Consider the following 20,816-nt stretch of genomic DNA (forward strand, 5'->3'; position numbering starts at 1 on the left):
GATTATGAAGATATTAAGTTTTTATTTCTAGGACTTTTAAAATAATACATTAAGAAAATAAACTTACAAACATTATAAAATTGCTTTTCATTAAATGGTAGTCAAATAATTTTTCATGCATACAATGTTTTTAAATGGGAAGTTATAGAGGCACAATGGGTATTATAGGAAACAACAGCTCTGAATTTACATAGGGGTAAAGTCATTGTTTTAGGTATTTTTCACATTTTCACTTACGAGATCTACTGATGAATCCCATAATCACACCTTACCAACTGTGTTCCTTTTCATCCCCCCAAAAATAAGATCATTAAAAGTTGCATTACAATGTATATATTCTTTTTTTTTTTTTTCCTTGCTATCCATCTTAACAACAATACAATGTAAATATTCTTAAATGTTAAAAAAGCATCTATAAAGCAATTTTAAATTAGGATTTACTGCAATCTGATTAAACGTTTTTTCTTAACAGGATAATTGGTTGAGTTCCAAGTAAAAAGAAAACCTGTTGTTGAATGAAAAACACATTAAGTTTTTCTACTGAAAATTATTCGATATTGCTCTCTGAATGAACATGTCAGCTAAGTAGTTTCAGTAGTTTTTAATAATTTAATTTTTAGGTTAAAAATTCAATTAACAATTTATAAGGTGAGGTGAGAAATCCTTTCACTTTTCCTTCTCTGAATTGTGTTATACTCTACAAAATCTTTCCATAGCTTCAAAATGAAAGATATAAATTTTCAGAAGTGATACATCCTGAAATATATGAATGTGACAGACCTACCTAAAATCAGATGCATTCTGTCTTTGTTAATTTCTGGCAAAGATTTAGCACTACCCACTGCTCCTGATGCCTGGTTTAAATTGACAGATGTAGAACGTTTTTGTAAACCAGATATTGCTGCTGCTTCTGTAGACTCTGAGCATGTAAATCCTGTGCTATTTAACCAAAGTGCCACCGCGTGGAGAATTGGGGCCCAGGAATTGCGATAGTGAAGTCTAGCTGTATCAATAGTTTCAGGCGTATAAAATGCTCCACCTGTAAAACAATCAAATCAATTAAAAACATAACTTTTTTTTTTTTTTTTTTTTGAGACAGAGTCTCACTGTGTCACCCAGGCTGAAGTGCAATGGCTCAATCTCAGCTCACTGCATCCTCCACCTGCCAGGTTCAAGCAATTCTCCTGCCTCAGCCTCCCAAGTAGTTGGGACTACGGACAGGTGCCACCACGCCTGGCTAATTTTTTATATTTTTAGTAGAGATGGGGTTTCACCATGCCAGCCAGGCTGGTCTTGAACTCCTGACATTGTGATCTGCCCACCTTGGTCTTCCAAAGTGCTGGAATTACAGGCGTGAGGCACCAGGCCCAGCCAAAACATTACTATTATAAATGTTTGCTCATTTATGAACCACTAACAAAAATACTTGTTACATACAATACCTGTCACATACAAAAGAGAAATCTAGCCAAAGGGCTTCTCCTCTTTACAAAACCGCCAAAACAAACCTCTTTTCTGTAGCTGATGAACTGGAATACCCGTCTCTTCCTCACTGATGCTAGTTTTCCAGCCTTTCCTCTGCTACTGCTGATGTCACTAAGTATTCTTACCTTTTCTTACTCTGTTGTCACAGAATTTACCTCTTCATTGCTGCCAGTGGCTCCTAAAAGCCCTATCATCCTCTCTTTCTAACATAACCAGGGAACTCTGTTTCTTCCTCTGTTTCTCTCCTTTTCTGCTATTCCTCCCCATCTCCTGTTTTGTTTCCACTACCAATACTGAGGACTTCCTCATTACTCCTTGCTGTTATGACGGATTAAGAAAGGAAAAAAGGGGGCAGGGGGGAACTCCATTATTTTTATCATTCATATATAGGAAGAAGAATGGGTTCTTTGAGTAGGAACTAGTAACACACTTACTAAATAGAAAAAAATGTTGATGATTTCTATACTGATGTCAATAAGAAAACTAAAGTACCATTTGCAAAGCACTTTAGGAACACAATTTATTAGTACACTAGGAATCTGAAATAGAATATGAAAATACATACATTGAACAGTAAAGCAATACACATCTATGGTTAAGCATAATGACTTGTTATCCATAGCTATTTAGAATACCCTAGCTCAGGCAGGGCACGATGGCTCATGCCTGTAATCCCAGCACTTTGGGAGGCTGAGGCGGGCAGATCACAAGATAAGGAGATCAAGACCATTCTGGCTAACATGGTGAAACCCTGTCTCTACTAAGAATACAAAAAATTAGCCAGGCATGGTGGTGGGCACCTGTAGTCCCAGCTACTCAGGAGGCTGAAGCAGAAGAATCACTTGAACTCAGGAGGTAGAGGTTGCAGTGAGCCGAGATCACACCACTGCACTCCAGCCTGGGCGACAGAGCGGGACTTTCTCAAAAAAACCCAAAAACCAAAAACCAAAAAACAAAAAAAAACCCTAGCTCATACAGCTATTATTATAACAGTGCCTGCTAACATGTTTGCTTCCACTAACAAAAAAGCTCCATGCTATATCTTCCATCTACAAATTCAACAGAGAACATACTCTGAGACAACATCGAACTTAAGTCCACAGAAATTTAAACTGTTATTATAGTTACTGTTGCTGCTAGCCCGTACCATCTCCATTTTGTTTAACTACTACTTTGAACTCCATAAAAGTAAACTTAGAATGTGATACTTACCGTCTGGAGGAAGCTGACTAGAAAATTCAGCTGGTAAAGTCAAGAGTGCGTAATCTTTTAATGCTGCTAACCACAGGCGACTGAGTGTTGGCAGTTCGGGTTGTACCAGTGTTATTAAACTATCTGGCGGCAGTTCATCTATGGTACCATAGTCATCATCATCGTCGTCAGTATTTCTAATTGCTCTTTTTGGTTTTGACTCTGCTTCCTTTTTAATATTCATAGCAACCACATATACCTAATATGATATTTAGGAGGACAAAATAACAAGGCATAAGATAAAAAAAAGATATTTTAAGTTGTTATACAAATATAGTTAAATCATCAAGGATAACTGGGTATAGATATTAGAAAGTATACACCTTGATCAGGTACAGTGGCTCCTAGCACTCTGGGAGGCTGAGGCAGGAGAATCAATTGAGGCCAGGAGGTCAAGATCAGCCTGAGAAATATAGTGAGACCCTATTTCTACAAAAAATAACAAAAATACTAGCCAGGCATGGTGGCATATGCCTATAGTCCCAGCTGCTTGGGAGACTTACTAATCAAGCATTCAAAGTAAGTAGCTGAGAGGAAAAGAGACAACAGAAAGGATTTCCATAAATATTCTTCTAAACTCCTTCTTACACAGATCTTAAATGATATTTGGCAACCCAGCATTTACGACAGATAGCCTGGCCAATATCTGCCAGTCACATACATTATCTGTATCCTTTCTCTCTAGTTTGTGAGCCAAAAAGACATAAAAGCAACTTTCCTAAAATATAATTTCAAAGTTTCTTCTTTGTTGAATCATGTTTATTTTCCTTTGTTTTTGTAAGTACATTTAGGCTTTGGCAACTGGCACATACAAAGCTGAATACCATATTAATGAGAAAACAAAAATAAAGGAATGAGAGCAAGCAAGAAAAGAAATCTTGAGAAAACTGTCTTCCCTGTACACAGTGTTATGTCCACTGTACCTAACGAGAAAGCCTAATTACGGTATCAATATAGGTACACTGCAAGCTTCTTGATGAGAAGCACTATGTCTTACTGCTATTCCTACACTGAGCAGACTTATAGCACAGAGAAAACATACAGTAGTTGACTAAATTCTAAAATAGGGATTTTGGATCTCAAGTTATGAATATATCATAGTCATATCTTCTAGTGATTACACTCTTGTTTTCCCCCCTAAATTTGTTATTATACAAGTTTTTCATATAGGCTGAGCACAGGATATAAAAGGTGGAAGTAGCTGAAGTTTTTACTCTGTAGGCAATGGGGAAGCAGGGGTGTCACTGTAAGACTTTAAGGTCTATGTATACATTTTTCCTCAACTTATAATATTATTTTAATAATTATGCTATAAAAAGTTGGGAAAATAAGAGTTTAAAATGACTCATAACCTCAATTTTATGGGTTTTCATATTTTATCTTTGTAAGTTGTAATTTTGTGGTACAAAGATTCTGTATTTAGTTGTACTGATAAACATGTCATGGGGTTTTCCCACGTGAATACCAGTCATCATAACCACTATTCTAATGACTTACAGTGGATGACCCATAATCTATCTACCAGTTTTCCTACAGTTGAAATTTTATATTTACTTCTAATTCTTTACTTAGCATTGGGAATCTTAGAAAGATGAAATACAGCTTTCAAAGACAAAAGATACTCATTTCTTCACATTATGAAGGATGTTGCAGGTAAACATTTTTTAAAACTTACCTCTTTTCCATATTTTGGATATTTTTCACTAGAATACAGGCCCAGAAATGGAACCACTGGGTCAGTGTGTATAAATATGTTTATGACTCTGAATAGACGTTACAGAATGCTTTCCAAAAAGGTTCTATATATTAAATTGCTATCTGCAAAATGTGAGAATATATCTTTTAGACCTATTTTAAAATAAATTTTTAGGCTTTTCTTACACAAAGAAGGAGAAAAATCAGAAACATAAGCGAAATGAAGAAAACTAAAACCATACATAATCCTAGTACTCAGATACAATACTGTTAACAGTCTAGTTATATAAACACACAGGTTTTTTTACATAAAAATATGTGTGCATGTGTGTGTATAATTTCTACCCCAATTTTCTAGTCACTTAATATTATCATCTTTCAAAATAAAGAAATATATTTAGGTTATTTCCACATTTTTGTGAACAATAACACTATAACAAATACCCTTGTAGCAGAATCTTTGTGCATATCTTTAAATATTCCTTAGAATAAAGTGGTTGACAAATGTATGCAGTTTTAGAGGAGGTACAGAGGAAGATGCTGAAGATACGAAAAGGGAGGGCTGGCGGCACCGAGCTCCACACAGTCCCCTCCTCACCCTCACGCCAACAGACACCTACTCCTGTCTTCCATGTTTCAGTGCAAATATCACTTTCTCCAAAAAGCCTACTTCTAAGCCTCTAGCCTACTGAAAGTGCCTCTGCTATGTGCTTCAAAACACTCTGTGTTTCTCCTATGATAATGCTCCTTACACTTTGTTGCATCTCCTTGTTTACCAGTTTGTCTTGCTCAGCAAATGTAGTACATCTCACCCCGTACTCTGAATACATCTCAACTCCGGTACTCTCAACTGCTAACCTGACAGAGCCGAAGCTCAGTTACACTTTGTTGAATGAATCAGAAGGTGGGAAGTAAGGGAAAGAGAAAAGTTTAGTTTAAGGTTATCGGAAAAGCTTACAACAATTCCAATTCCAATAGTCTTCCCTTATCTGTGGTTTTCCTTTCTGTGGTTTCAGTTACCTGGTACTGAATAATATCACAAAAACAGGGAAGTGAGATACTGAGCTGGTAGAGGAAGGAATTAGTTACTTCACTACTGGAGGGCAGATGATAAGAATTCAATAGCAACTGGCAGGAGGAATTTAGAAAAGTGAACTTAAAATAATGTAATTATATATCTTTTAAAATGGCTATGAGAAGGAAAAAGGTCAAACTAGCGATTGAAAAAACAAAACAGCAGGTGATGGGGAGGAAGGCAGCAAATCACACTGCCACGTGTGTACCTATGCAACAATTTTGCATGTTCTTCACATGTACCCCAAAACCTAAAATGCAATAAAATAAACAAATAGAAAAAAAAATACTGGAAAAACTAAATGCCCATTCACAGAATAGTTAATGGTGACATAGTCATGAAATGGAACATTATATTTAAAATGAAAGACTTAGAGCTATGTTTACCAACATGGATAAATCTCAGAAATCTATAGACTTTGATAGAAATTATATCTGGGTAGAAGGTCTATCGGAGTCATTGTGTTCTTGGTATTTCATTAAAATATCTATAAAGAAAAAAAAAAAGAAAAAACAAGCTGGGCACTGTGGTGCATGCCTGCAGTCCCAGCTACTTGGAAGGGTGAGGCAGGAGGACTGCCTGGGTCCAGGAGTTCAAGTCCAGGCTGGGCAACAAAGCAAGACCCTACATTTAAAACAAACAAACAAACCCTACAGCCTCAATATCAAGGTAGCAAGTCTCCAGAAACTTAATGAAATAAAAGATTTTTGGTATAAAGTATTTTCTATTATTTATATTTTAGAGTTTTTCCTGCCTAATTTCCTCACATTATATAGAAGAGCCCTTTCTCAATATAGGGGTTTTCAGTAAGCTGGTTAATATATTTTCAAAAAGTATTCCATGTCAAGGGTTAGTTTTTTTTTTTTTAGATGAAGTTTCACTCTTGTTGCCCAGGCTGCAGTGCAGTGGTGCAATCTTGGCTCACCGCAACCTCTGCCTCCTGGGTTCAAGCCTCAGCCTCCAAAGTAGCTGAGATCACAGGCATGCACCACCATGCCCGGCTAATTTTGTATGTTTAGTAGGAACGGGGTTTCTCCATGTTGGTCAGGCTGGGCTTGAACTCCCAACCACAGGTGATCCTTCCGCCTTGGCCTTCCAGTGTTGGGATTACAGGCGTGAGCCACCAAGCCTGGCCAACATTAGCTTTTAAAAAACATTTTTTTTTAAAAAACCAACAGGAGTAGGAGAACATTTTCTCATGGATGAAGAAATGGGTCAAAAACAATAGGTTGTTGTTTAGTCATTACCTCTGCCCATGCTTTGAGAACAGCCAGTTTTTCCATGGTTGTGGCACTCTCTCGGTACAGCTGGCTGGAAGATCCTTTTCCAGCTTGAACTTTGTCCAGAGAAGAAACAAGAAGATTGTGTACTCGACGGAGATCATTGAGATCACTGACAACTCCACTTCCAATCCATGTACTACATACCTAGACAAAGAAAATTTAAAAACGTTTATGTAAAAAAAAAAATTAACACAGTGTTACAGCTCTTTTAGAATTTGTCTAGCAGGCTTTCCAGTTTTTGCTGGAAAGCCCCTCTCACAAAAAAAAAAAAAAAAATTAACACTGCATAAGAAAACAGAATAAATGATATTTATCCTGGAAGATAAAACACAAAATAAAACCAAAGAACAAAACAAAATACCCAACACTATGATTTAATGTTGTTGTTGTTGTTATTATTATTATTATTATTATTATTATTTTGAGACAGAATCTTGCTCTGTTGCCCAGGCTGGAGTGTAGTGGCATAATCTTGGCTCACTGCAACCTCCGCCTCCTGGGTTCAAGTGATTCTCCCGCTTCAGTCTCCTGAGCAGCTGGGACTACAGGCATGTGCCACCATCCCCATATTTTTAGTACAGACGGGGTTTCACCGTATTGGCCAGGATGGTCTCGATCTCCTGACCTCGTGATCTGCCTGCCCGGCCTCCCAAAGTGCTGGGATTGCAGGTGTGACCCACCGCACCTGACTATTATTTTTTTTCTTTATCAACAGCAAGCATAGATTTTATTGTACTCCTATGTAGAAAACAAAGTAATATTTACTTATCATGTTTCCACTATGTACTTTAACAAAAATGTTAGCAGAAATAATTTTCCACCCAAAGCAGCTCAGTCTTGAATAATTCTTTAACTCGACAAAATTTCTGCTTACCAAAGGCAAAGGGTTATGCTAGCTGCTATGAAGGGAACTTAAAAAGAAAAAAGAAGGCCTGACATGGTGGCTCACACCTGTAATCCCAGCACTTTTGGAGCCTGAGGCAGGTGGATCACGACGTCAAGAGATTGAGACCATCCTGGCCAACATGGTGAAACCCCGTCTCTACTAAAAATACAAAAATTAGCTGGGTGTGGTGGTGCGTGCCTATAAATCCCAGCTACTTTGGTGGCTGAGGCAGGAGAATTGCTTGAACCAGGGAATTGGAGGTTGCGATGAGCTGAGATCGTGCCACTGCACTCCAGCCTGGCAACAGAGCAAGACTCTCTCTCAAAACAAAAAACAGACTGAATGAACACATGGGAATGTTTTATGACTGTAATACTACACTTAAAAAGAGACAAGAGAGATTAACTCTAGCAGGAGAAATGGGAATGTTTAGGTGTTAGGAAGGTTTGTGTGTATAGACATAGGAGAGTTACATGGGGAATATATGTGATTAGGAAAGTTAATTCAGATTAGATTAAGGCAAAATTTAAATTCCATGCAAAATTAATTCAGACTTCATTCTGTAAGCAATTGTGAGTTTCCATGGCTTCTGGACGGGGGGGTGATATTATTAGAATTGTGCTTTAGGAAAACTGTTCCAGTACTTACATATAAGAAAAAATGTATATAGACAGTAAGTAATATGCTCAGTTAAGTGTTCTTTTACAATTCCACAGAACAGAGATGACATGGATCAAATTGGGAATGGAATAAAAAAGGAGAAGCATCTGAGACAAACTTGTAGTTAGAAATCCAAGGATATGAAAACCAATTAGCTATTTTACAGGGTGGGTGCAAGGAGATACAAAAATAGCAAGGCATCAAAAATTGCCAAATGCTAATTGTTGAAGCTTCTGACTTGAATGGAAGGAAGGTGATACTACTGCTTTACAGGGATGGTACCGGAACAAAGGAAACTAAGTGGAGATGAGAAGTGAGAGAGTGTGATTTTAATTTTGAACATTTTTACATGCTGAGTTCAAAGTGCCACTAAGAGACCTGTGGAAAGATATTCAGCAGGCAATTAAAAACTTGGGTCTGGATTTCAGGAGCAAGCTCAAGGGTAATTACATAACCCTAGGAATTCCCACACAAAGGTGATAAAGTATTACTAAATTTTTTCAAGGACAGGTTTACAAAAAAAAAAAGCCTTAAAGCCAGACTAGATGGAATATAGTTACAATTAAGGGACAAGCAGAATAAGAAAAAAGAAATTGAAGAAAACACCAGAAAAACAAAAGAAAAACCAGGCAAGTGCAGAGACAATGGAGCCAAGGGAAGAGTATCAGGAAGGAAGGGGTGGTCTCATAATGCTGACTTCATCAACAACAATTACATGTACTTGCTTTCTCATCTGAAATCCTTGGACCAGGGCCGGGCGCGGTGGCTCACGCCTGTAATCCCAGCACTTTGGGAGGCCGAGGCGGGTGGATCATGAGGTCAAGAGATCGAGACCATCCTGGTCAACATAGTGAAACCCGTCTCTACTAAAAATACAAAAAATCAGCTGGGCATGGTGGCGCGTGCCTGTAATCCCAGCTACTCAGGAGGCTGAGGCAGGAGAATTGCCTGAACCCAGGAGGCGGAGGTTGCGGTGAGCCGAGATGGCGCCATTGCACTCCAGCCTGGGTAACAAGAGCGAAATTCCGTCTCAAAAAAAAAAAAAAAAGAAATCCCTGGACCAAAGATTTTTTTTTCACAGTTCACAACTTTTGGGTAAAAGTAATAGGGTACATGAACCTCATTAAGGAACACACTTAGCAAGATGCGTGGCAGCACCCCATAATTAACACATAGATGTATCTGCAACAAAATGTATTACAAATCACAATAAGAAAGATTAACCAATGCTACATTCTCATGTAGCTTCACATCAGAGCCAAATGAGTACAAGTCAGCTCAGTTTTGCTGCCAAATAAATTATAAAAAAAGCTTTTGGTTTTCAGAGCAATTGGATTTCAAATTATGGTTAATGGACTCGTGTTTCTATATTGAAAACTCTTTAAAAGTTGAGAATAAGTATTTATGTCAAAATTTTATTCTCAAAGAATTCAAAACTAATTTTAATAAAATTAATAAGGACATCTTTGACTGTTACCAATTAAGGACATACTGATGGCAAAATTTAAAATGCCAGTCAAAACTGCTGAAAACATAATTAAAGTGAAAAGAAATTAAACACGAATATGAAAAGAAAGAGTTGTTACTTCTAAGGAAATTAAAGGACATATGGGAAAGATTTGATAAATATTTGTTTGGTGGAAATTTGGTGGAAATATAACTAAAGGTTGGGGAACATTATAAAGACTAGGAATTTGGCACTAAGCTTTCTTTGCAAAAACCTAAGTACTTTCTTCACTTTAAAGAATCAGAAACTAGGCCGGGCATGGTGGCTCACACCTATAATCCCAGCACTTTGGGAAACTGAGGCGGGCGGGTCACCTGAGGTCAGGAGTTCGAGACCAGCCTGGCCAACATGATGAAACCCCATCTCTACTAAAAATACAAAAAATTAGCTGGGTGTGGTGGCATGTACCTGTAATCCCAGCTACTTAGGAGGCTGAGGCAGGAGAATTGCTTGAAGCTGAGAGGCAGGGGTTGCAGTGAGCCGAGATCAAGCCACTGCACTGCAGTCTGTGCAATAAGAGCAAAACTCCATCTCAAGAAAAAAAAAAAAGAATCTGAAACTAGAATCACAGATAATGCATTATGGATTTTGTTCATGAATAAAGACAAAGTAGCATTGAATTAGCAGAATAATATGCAGAGAAAAAACCGTGCCCTACATCAAAAGATTGGTAAATGAATGCACATTAAAAAATTTTAAGCTGAAATATTTAAGTATGGATTATGTTCATGATCTGATCCTACTTTAAATGATTTTTGATTAATCCACTGACTATTGTCCCCAGTTGCGTGACATCTGAGGGTCCTTCCTATAATCTAAGAATTACCCTGATTTTAAAGTTTCTTAACATGACATTTGTTCTAACAAACAGGCTAGGATGTCATGTAAGCCAACTCCTTACTTTCCTTTAATGAAAGAACCTGTAACCTACTGGTTTACCTGTTAGGAAACCAAGTTTCCTCCCAGCAAGAGAAGGAAAGGAGGTCACAAATTTAAGCCCGCCACTAGAAAAAAATAAACTTCTTATAGAAAAATGCAGCCAGCGGCCGGGCATTGTGGCTCATGCCTGTAATCCTAGCACTTTGAGAGGCCAAGGCGGGCAGACCACCTGAGGTCGGGAGTTCAAGACCAGCTTGGCCAACATGAAGAAACCCTGATTCTACTAAAGATACAAAATTAGCCGGGTGTGGTGGCACATGCCTGTAATCTCAGCTACTCAGGAGGCTGAGGCAAGAGAATTGCTTGAAACTGGGAGGCAGAGGTTGCGGTCAGCCAAGACTGTGCCGTCGCACTCTAGCCTGGGCAACAAGAGCAAAACTCTGTCTCAAAAAAAAAAAAAGAAAACGGGAGAAAGGCACCTACAGCCACAAAAGAAATAAATTTAAGGCAAATTCAATACTCACATACAAGATAAAATTCTAATAACCTTTGATTTTCTAATGATCAGGAGCACTGTAGGAGATTTTTGTCTGCTTAAATGCTCTGCTCTGAAACATCTTCATGATATAGTAATTTACACAGGGACAGTAATTTTTTGGTATTTCTGTGGCAGTATCCCAAACCAAATTACCTAGTCAAACTCAAAGGTTTGCAGCATGATCCAGAGACCTCTCTCTTATCAACAATGGTTCCTCTGTCTCTGGTCTCCTGTCAGTAGAAAGAATTAATTTCTTACGCCTGTAATCCCAGCACTATGGGAGGCAGAGGTGGGCAGATCACAAGGTCAGGAGTTCCAGACCAGCCTGACCAATTTGGTAAGACCCCATCTCTACCAAAAATATAAAAATCAGCTAGTTGTGGTGGCGCATGCCTGTAATCCCAGCTACTCAGGATGCTGAGGCAGGAGAATCACTTGAACCTGGGAGACAGAGGTTGTAGTGAGCCAAGACTGTGCCATTGCACTCCAGCCTGGGCAAGAGAGAGAGAGATTACGTCAAAAAAAAAAAAAAAAAAAAGCACTTTTTTGGTGGTTTTGTGGGTCTCTGTAGATACAATAATGTGAGAATAATTCCCTGGGATTAATTTTGCAATGAAATGTCTGTATTACGGAATTCTCTTTAGGATAATTTAATACCCACAAACTAGCAGAATTTTCATAACGTGTGGTCAAAAACAACACTTCGACCACAATGTTTATTACCTAATTATTGTTTCATCACTTCATACAGAATAAAAAGAAAAACTGTCACTACTGTATTTCAAAGATAAAAATATTATTGAGTTTCTCTCTCTCTCTCTCTTTTTTTTGAGACAGGGTCTTGCTCCACTGCCCAGGTTGGAGTGCAGTGACGCAATCTTGGCTTGATGTAGCCTTGACCTCCTAGGCTCAAGCCATCCTCCAACCTCAGCCTCCCGAGTAGCCAGGACTATAGGTATATGTCACCATGCCCAGCTAATTTTCGTATTTTTTGAAGAGATGGGGTTTAGCCACACTGCCCAGGCTGGTCTCAAACTCCTGAGTTCAAGCAATCCTCTCAAATTTTGGTCTCCCAAATTTTTCTCTCTTCTTTCACAGAAGTTAAATTCTAAGATATCTATGAATTCATGGAAGACAAGTATTTTCTTCTTACCTGGCAAGCTTTCGCTATTATATCTGATGGTGTATCTTGTGAAAAGGCTGGTCTTAGAGCAGCTCCCACCTAGAGAAATAAAACATTTTAATTTTAATTTTTTGAGACGGGGTCACATTCTGTCACCCAGGCTGGAGTGCAGGAGTGTGATCTTGGCTCATTGCAACCTCCATCTCCCAGGCTCAAGCAATACTTCTGCCTCAGCCTCCCGAGAAGCTGGGGTTACAGGCATGCGTCACTACCACTGGGCTAATTTTTATATTTTTAGTACAGATGGGGTTTCACCATGTTGGCCAGACTGGTCTTGAACACCTGACCTCAAATGATTCATCTGCCTTGGCCTACTGAAGTGCTGAGATTACAGGTGTCAGCCACTACGCCCTGCCCAAAGCATTTTATTTTTAAAGATAAGTAGTAAACATAAAGCCTCTTGTATGTCTGGAGATGAAAACACACAAAAACACTTCTATGTTCCTTTTCTTTTTATCACTTCTCCCTTATCTCTTTTCAGTTATAATAAACTCAATCACACTCTTTTTCTTTTGCTTTCCAGGAGGTTATCATTATCAAATCTATATGACTGTTATATCAACTAGGCAATAAAAGTTTTTGTTTCATAGTAAACAGGATTTTCTGACAAAGTCACACATTATCAGACATACCAAAAATTGCAATTGTTAGATTTTTTCTATTTTTCTAAGCCTATTTCTAACAGTATTTACCTTATGAGTGAATCTCATATAACTGAATCAATTTCTTTAAATAACTGAGTAGTACTAATGATTCAGTCACTACATGGCCCTAGAGATCATTTCACCTCAAAAAGAGATGCTTTAAAAAGCTGCTCAAGCCGGGCGCGGTGGCTCAAGCCTGTAATCCCAGCACTTTGGGAGGCCGAGGCGGGTGGATCACGAGGTCAAGAGATCGAGACCATCCTGGTCAACATGGTGAAACCCCGTCTCTACTAAAACTACAAAAAATTAGCTGGGCATGGTGGCGCGTGCCTGTAGTCCCAGCTACTCAGGAGGCTGAGGCAGGAGAATTGCCTGAACCCAGGAGGCGGAGGTTGCGGTGAGCCGAGATCGCGCCATTGCACTCCAGCCTGGGTAACAAGAGCGAAACTCCGTCTCAAAAAAAAAAAAAAAAAAAAAACACTGCTCAAAAATATTAATTTATGCATTTTTGTTATACTAATAAGTAAAGGAATATGAGTTTTAGTTTTAAGTGAGCCAACATCAGTCATAGATTCTTAGCTATATTGGATATAACAACTATAAGCTGAATAGAGGAATAAGATGTAGTCAGCTCCTACGTTGAGATATTCTTCCCTTACAACAGAGATCCAGTTGGTCAGGAATATCAATAGTACTCTGGAAATTAATCAAGAGTCCCTCTCTATGACTAAAGACAGATGGTAACTGATCACAATATGTGAGCCAGTATTGGATCTGTACTGGAAGAGAAAGAATACTATATGAAATAGGTTACTGGGTTGACTGACACAGCTGGAGTATGATAGATTGTGTAAAAGTAGTATATCAATGTTGAATTTCTTGAGGTTATCTATTCTGCAGTATGAAAATAAGACAATGTTCTTGTTCTTTAAAAATATAGTCTAAAATGCTCAAGGATAAAAGCACATGATTTAAATAATTTACTTTTAAACAGTTTTTAAAAAACTGTGTCTTGGGGGGAGAAAGAGAGAATTATTGTTAAAGAAAATGAGGCAAAATTAACAATTGGCAAATGTGAATATGGGGTGTAAGATAGTTTTTTGTACTATTCTTGAAGATTATCTGTAAATTTGATATCATTTTTTTTTGTTTTGTTTTTTTTGAGATAGAGTCTTGATCCCATTGTGCAGGCTGAGTGCAGCGGAATGATCTCAGCTTACTACAACCTCTACCTCTACCTCTACCAGATTCAAGCAATTCTCCTTCCTCAGCCTCCTGAGTAGCTAGGATTGCAGATGTGCGCCACCACACCTGGCTAACTTTTGTATTTTAATAGAGATGGGGTTTGGCTAGGCTGGCCTCAAACTCCTGACCTCAGGTGATCCACCTGCCTCGGACTCCCAAAGTGCTAGGATTGCAGGTGTGAGCCACAGCGTCCAGTGATATCATTTTTTTTTTTGAGATGGGAGTCTCACTCTGTTGCCCTGGCTGGAGTGCAACAGTGTGATCTCGGCTCACTGCAACCTCTGCCTACTGGGTTCCAGTGATTCTCCTACCCCTGCCTCCTGAGTAGCAGGGATTACAGGCGTGCGCCACCACGCCCGGCTAATTTTTGAGATGGGGTTTTGCCACGTTGGCCTCAAACTCCTAACTTCAGGCATGCTGCCTGTCTCGGCCTCCCAAAGTGCTGGGATTATAGGCCTGAGCCACTGTGCCCACCTGGTGATATCACTTCTAAATAAAAAGTTAAAAAAAAAAATCATTCCAATAGGTTGGGTATTTGGGAGTAAACAATTATACACGGGTTTTCTACAGCTAGTTGGGCTAGAAGCTATAACTTCTTAAGATATAAAAATAGGGCCACGTGCAGTGGCTCCCGCCTGTAACTCCAGCACTTTGGGAGGCTGAGGAGGGTGGATCATGAGGTCAGGAGATGGAGACCTGGCCAACAGGGTGAAACCCTATCTCTACTAAAAATACAAAAAATTAGCCAGGTGTGGTGGCAGATGTCTATAGTCCCAATTACTCGGGAGACTGAGGCAGGAGAATCACTTGAACCTGGGAGATGGAGGTTGCAGTGAGCAGAGAGTGCGCCATTCCACTCCAGCCTGGGTGACAGAGTGGGACTCTGTCTCAAAAAAAAAAAAAAAAAAAAAAAAAAAAAAAAAAAAAAAAAAAAAAAAGTAAAAACAATGGATTATATTATGGATTATATTCACATTTAAAATTTTTATATTTGAATACAACTTTTAGATGAGGCATGATGTACTGGAGTGGAGATTTTGCCATAATCACAGTGTAAAAAAAAATCTGTTATTCCCTTGTTAACAAATTTTTTTTATCCTTCATATAACCCCCATGGCTAGGATTAGTTTACTGTGCCTCATCTGAAGAACATAAGTACAGGTATAAATCTCAGGAGTGACAAGTAGATCCCTCTTTTGAATGAAATAAAAAAAATCTTTGAAAGTATCTAATTCTTTCAGTAATACTTTTAACTGCTGTTATTAAGAGTAATTTATCCTTCATTATACAAGGGGAAACTGCTATCTACTTCTAAAAATGCTTATGAAGGTTTGGCATATAAAAATAATGGCAGCAAATCCACAGCACTCTTTTTAATGTTCCTTTTATCTCTTAGAGGGCAGGGCTAAATATCTAAACACAAGACTGGAAAGCTGAGCTGGAATTTCTATTCCAGTTTTATCACTAATATGCTATCACAACTTAAAAATAGTGACAACAGTTTGATACTTCTTCATTTGTGGGGTAACTAAAACCAGGTAACAGACAGTGGAGAAAAGACATGAATTCTATAGGAATAAACAGACTGTATTTCCAAACGCAGTCCTCTAGGAAGGCTGCACTTCTTTAATGGTCTTTCAAAAGGTCAATTTTAAGTTTTTAAATAAATAGAAAATCTCACATTAGCTTGATACTGCTCCAGTATCACATGGCCTGGAAATTCTGGCTCAGGCACAGACGCAAATTTCTTGATAATATCTTCAAGTGCCTGGAGCCCGGCCATTCGCAGCTGGTTGCTATGATCAGTTGCAGCCATGAATGCCATGCGAATCAGGTCAGAGAGATGAAGTACCAAGAGGTCATCTAAAAATAAAAATAGAATTCAAAAATGAAAACTTTTCCAAAAATAAGTGTAATAACAAAAATATGAAATGAAATGAATTTTTGATAAAATACACAATCCACATATTTCATGACGTTTAAAAATAGCAAAGATACTACATTCAAGACAACTTCCATATCGATCTTTCAAGAACAGTGATAAACATATAATACAGTAATGTTGATGATGTTAGAGGGTGTACAATGATATGTGATACAAAATACTTTTTTTTTTTGAGATGGAGTTTCGCTCTTGTTGCCCAGGCTACAGTGTAATGGCGCAATCCTGACTCACTGCAACCTCTGCCTTCTGGGTTCAAGCGATTCTCCTGCCTCAGCCTCCAAAGTAGCTGGGATTACAGGCATGTGCCATCACTCCTGGCTAATTTTGTATTTTTAGTAGAGACTGGGTTTCTCCATGTTCGCTAGGCTGGTTGGAACTCCTGATCCGCCCACCTCAGCCTCCCAAAGTGCTGGGATTACAGGTGTGAGCCACTATGCCCAGTTGCAAAATACTTTTAACATAACTTGTCCAAATGAGTCTCTAATTTTTTTTTTTTTTTGAGACAGAGTTTTGCTCTTGTTGCACAGGCTGGAGTGCAGTGCTGTGACCTCAGCTCAATGCAACCTTTGCCTCCAGGGTTCAAACGATTCTCCTCCTCAGCCTCCCAAGTAGCTAGGATTACAGGTGCCCGCCACTATGCCTGGCTCATTTTTTGTATTTTTAGTAGAGACGGGTTTTGCCATGTTGGCCGGCTGGTCTCAAACTCCTGACCTCAGGTGATCGGCCCACCTTGACCTCCCAAAGGCTGACTGATTACAGGCATCAGTCACTGCGACCAGCTGAGTTTCTAATTCTTTAAGAACAAGGATTGGCAGGCTTTTTCGGTAAAGAACAGATAGCTAATATTTTTGACTTTATGAAAGAAAACAGAATCTTGAGACCCTAAACACACTATGCCAAAGAAAAAGTGAAGTTTGGGAACTGAGTCATGCAATATCGCCTCCCTTTTGTTCCCAGATGGCTGTAATTTCACAACTGTTTGTCATTGCCTCATTTTCAGCCAGGTTCCCACAATGACAGAAGGCCAAAAATCTTCCCAAATGGCCCCCTCTCACAAATTGCTCACAATGAATCTTTCAGCATACATATCCCCTGCTAAGAACCAACCCTAAAACCAAGTTCAATTGAATCTCACCCTGACAATGCCAATTACCAGCTTATGTTCACAGGTGAGAAATCATCCCTCTCTCTACCATGAGGCCAATGTATGACTGACTTTTTCCTGTATTCCCCGCTTTCACAAGTAAAATGTAGATTTACTGAGGCTAGGCAGGTTGAGATGCCTGTAAACCAAGCACTTTGGGAGGCTGACGTGGGTGGACTGCTTGAACTCACGAATTCCAGCCCAGCCTGGCCAACATGGTGAACCCCAGCTCTACAAAAAAAGAAAAAATACAAAAATTAGCTGGGCGTGGTGGCGTGGAGCTGTAGTTCCAGCTACTCAGGGGGCTGAGGTGGGAGGGTCCCTTGAACCTGGGAGGTCAACAATGCAGTGAGCCAAGACTGCACAACTGCACTCCAGCCTGGGTGACAAAGTGAGAACCTGTCTCAAAAAAAAAAAAAAAAAAAAAAAAGATTAACTGAAGCTAATCAGAGCCTCACAGGAATATAATAACCATCTGCCTCACTGCCTATCCTCCCCCCACCTATTTTTCCTCCCTGCTGTTCTTTCTTCTTTAAATAAGAAAGTTCCCAAAACCCACTTTGGACAAAGCACAGGTGGCTGATGCTCCTGCTACCTGCGTTTTTTTCTCAGGTAAATCCTCAACCTCGGCTAATAAACTTCTACCAATTGATACCTGCTTCAGTCACTTTTTGGTTCACACTTTGTAGGCTATATTATCTCTTTTTTTTTTTTTTTTTTTGATATGGAGTATCGCTCTGTTGCCCAGGCTGGAGTGCAGTGCTGTGATCTTGGCTCACCGCAACCTCTGCCTCCTGGGTTCAAGCGATTCTCCTGCCTCAGCCTCCCAAGTAGCTGAGATTGCAGGTGCCCACCACCACACCCAGCTAATTTTTGTATTTTTAGTAGAGATGGCGTTTCATCATGTTGACCAAACTGGTCTCAAACACCTGACCTTGTGAACCGCCCACCTCAGCCTCTCAAAGTGTTGAGATTACAGGCAGGAGCCACTGTGCCTGGCCTCAGGCTATATTATCTCAACTCCATTGTTAGGGTGTAAAAGCAGCAACAGACAATAGTATAACAATGAGAGTGCTGTGCTCCAATAAAACTTTATTTACAAAAAAGGCTGTAGGCTGGATTTGAACTGTAGGCTGTAGTCTGCCAATCTCTACTTTAGAAAAACTCTTGCCAGGACACTTAAATCTACAAAATAACAAAGAAAATACTTTTATAAAAATAAGATGTGGAAGAGGGAAATCTTTTTTCTTTTAGCCCTAGAGTAAAAGTTGTCCTGGATCTGTATGAACAAAGCTTAAACACAAGTCTCAAAAATAATTAAAATGATACCAAGTAATTTAACTATATCCCAGAACAAAGTCCAAAATTATTTTGGAATACATCAAAATCCAACACTAATACCATAAAATTTACAATGTCTGGCATCTAATAAAAAATTACCAAGAATGCAAAAACGTAGGGAAATATGTCTCACAACAAAGAGAGAAAAAAAGAGAGAATCAGTGAATAGAAACAAGTCCAGAGCCAGGCGCGGTGGTTCACGCCTGTAATCCCAGCACTTTGGGAGGCTGAGGTGGGTGGATCACCTGAGGTCAGGAGTTCAAGACCAGCCTGGCCATCATGGTGAAGCCCCATCTTAAAAAAAAAAAAAAAAAAGAAACAAGTCCAGAAATGAAAAAGATAACAGAATTAGACAGAGAACTTTAAGAATCTATTATCAGTATGTTTTCTATGTTCAAAGAAGGAAAAGAAAAGCACAAAAATAATGAAGGGAGAAATGAAAGGTAGAAAAAAAATCACAAAGGGAAATTTAGAGATATAAAACAAAATATCTGAAATGAAAAGTACATTGGATAAAATCAATAGAGATTAAATACTAAAGATCGGTGAACTTAAAAGACATAGCAACAGAAATTATCTAAAAAAAATTATTAAGCTCAAGGTCTATAAAGTTCTTCAAGAGGCTTCAAAACCTACAAAGTCTTTTTGAAGCAGTGACAATTCTATGTCTCAGCCTGATCCCCAAACAGTTCCTACTTAAATAAGTTTCTGTTGTTATGGCTTTTGTCAAAGTTATAAGATGTGTATCTTCAAATTTTTTCATGTGCCTACCAAAAAAACTAATTTTAGAATCTTGAGTTTAAAAAGAATATCTGGCCAGGTGCAGTGACTCATGTCTGTAATCCCAGAACCTTGGGAGGCCAAGGCAGGGGGATCACCTGAGGCCAGTAGTTCGAGACCAACCTGGCCAACCTGGTGAAACCTGTTCTCTACCAAAAATACAAAAATTAGTGGGGTGTGGTGGCGGGTGCCTGTAATCCCAGCTACTTGGGAGGCTGAGGCAGAAGAATTGATTGAACCTGGGAGGCTAAAGTTGCAGTGAGCCAAGATCACACTACTGCACGCTAGCTTGGGTGACAGAGCAAGACTTCATCTCAGAAAAAAACAAATAAATAAAAGAAAAAGAAAGAGAATATCTGTTGCTTTGCAGGTGGGAGGCAAGCAGAGAGGGGAAATTTGGCTGGAAGCCCGCAGTGCTTCTTCATCTATAGTAAGCAAAAACGCACCACCAATCAAAACAAGGTTTTAAACTCAGTATGTTGAAGAGATATCTGCACTCTCATGTTTACTGCAGGACTATTCACAATAACCAAGATATGGAATCAACCCAAGTATCTATCAATTGATAAAATGTGGTATAAATACATAACTGAATACTATTCAGCCATAAAAAAGAATAAAGTCCTATTATTTGAGACAATATGGATGAATCTGGAGGCATTAGGTTAAGTGAAATATGTCAGGCACAAAAAAATACCTCATGATCTCACTCATATGTGGAATTTTTAAAAAGTTAATCTAACAGAAGTAGAGAATAGAATGCTGGTTACCAGAGGTTGGGTGGTTAAGGGTAAGGGGAAGATGGAGACATGTTGGTCAAAGTATATAGAATTATAGGCCAGGCGTAGTGGCTCACGCCTGTAATCCCAGCAGTTTAGGAGGCCAAGGTAGGTGGATCACAAGGTTAGGAGTTCAAGACCAGCCTGATCAACTTGGTGAGACCCTGTCTCTACTAAAAAAATATAAAAATTGCCAGGCGCGGTGGCTCACGCTTGTAATCCCAGCACTTTGGGAGGCCGAGACGGGTGGATCACGAGGTCAAGAGATCGAGACCATCCTGGTCAACATGGTGAAACCCCGTCTCTACTAAAAACACAAAAATTAGCTGGGCATGGTGGCGCACGCCTGTAGTCCCAGCTACTCGGGAGGCTGAGGCAGGAGAATTGCCTGAACCCAGGAGGCGGAGGTTGCGGTGAGCCGAGATCGCGCCATTGCACTCCAGCCTGGGTAACAAGAGCGAAACTCCATCTCAAAAAAAAAAAAAAAAAAAAAAAA

At 39.1% G+C, this 20,816-nt stretch overlaps 1 protein-coding gene and 1 non-coding gene across 8 annotated transcripts in view; one reads left to right on the plus strand and one right to left on the minus strand.

Moving 5' to 3' along the window:
• The window catches only part of HEATR5B (HEAT repeat containing 5B), a 100,698-nt gene that overhangs the window by 19,789 nt on the left and 60,093 nt on the right, over window positions 1–20,816 (minus strand). For all 7 annotated transcript variants that reach the window (XR_004257206.1, XM_032239314.1, XM_032239313.1 and 4 more), the window contains exons 25-29: window positions 16,013–16,194; window positions 12,413–12,481; window positions 6,754–6,933; window positions 2,698–2,935; window positions 785–1,039 (exon numbers count right to left, since the gene is read on the minus strand). Coding sequence is in view for 6 of the 7 variants with exons in the window: in XM_032239314.1 (XP_032095205.1) it covers window positions 785–1,039; window positions 2,698–2,935; window positions 6,754–6,933; window positions 12,413–12,481; window positions 16,013–16,194 (924 nt within the window). In the remaining variant the exon portion in view is untranslated. The remainder of the gene's footprint in view (window positions 1–784; window positions 1,040–2,697; window positions 2,936–6,753; window positions 6,934–12,412; window positions 12,482–16,012; window positions 16,195–20,816) is intronic.
• On the plus strand, window positions 6,982–7,043 carry LOC116524352. The gene has a single exon (XR_004257295.1). It is a non-coding gene; the product is annotated as a U7 small nuclear RNA (small nuclear RNA).

The sequence above is a fragment of the Sapajus apella genome, unplaced genomic scaffold (genome assembly GCF_009761245.1).
Source record: "Sapajus apella isolate SASKATOON/1434 unplaced genomic scaffold, GSC_monkey_1.0 scaffold44, whole genome shotgun sequence".
NCBI classification, from domain to species: domain Eukaryota; kingdom Metazoa; phylum Chordata; class Mammalia; order Primates; family Cebidae; genus Sapajus; species Sapajus apella.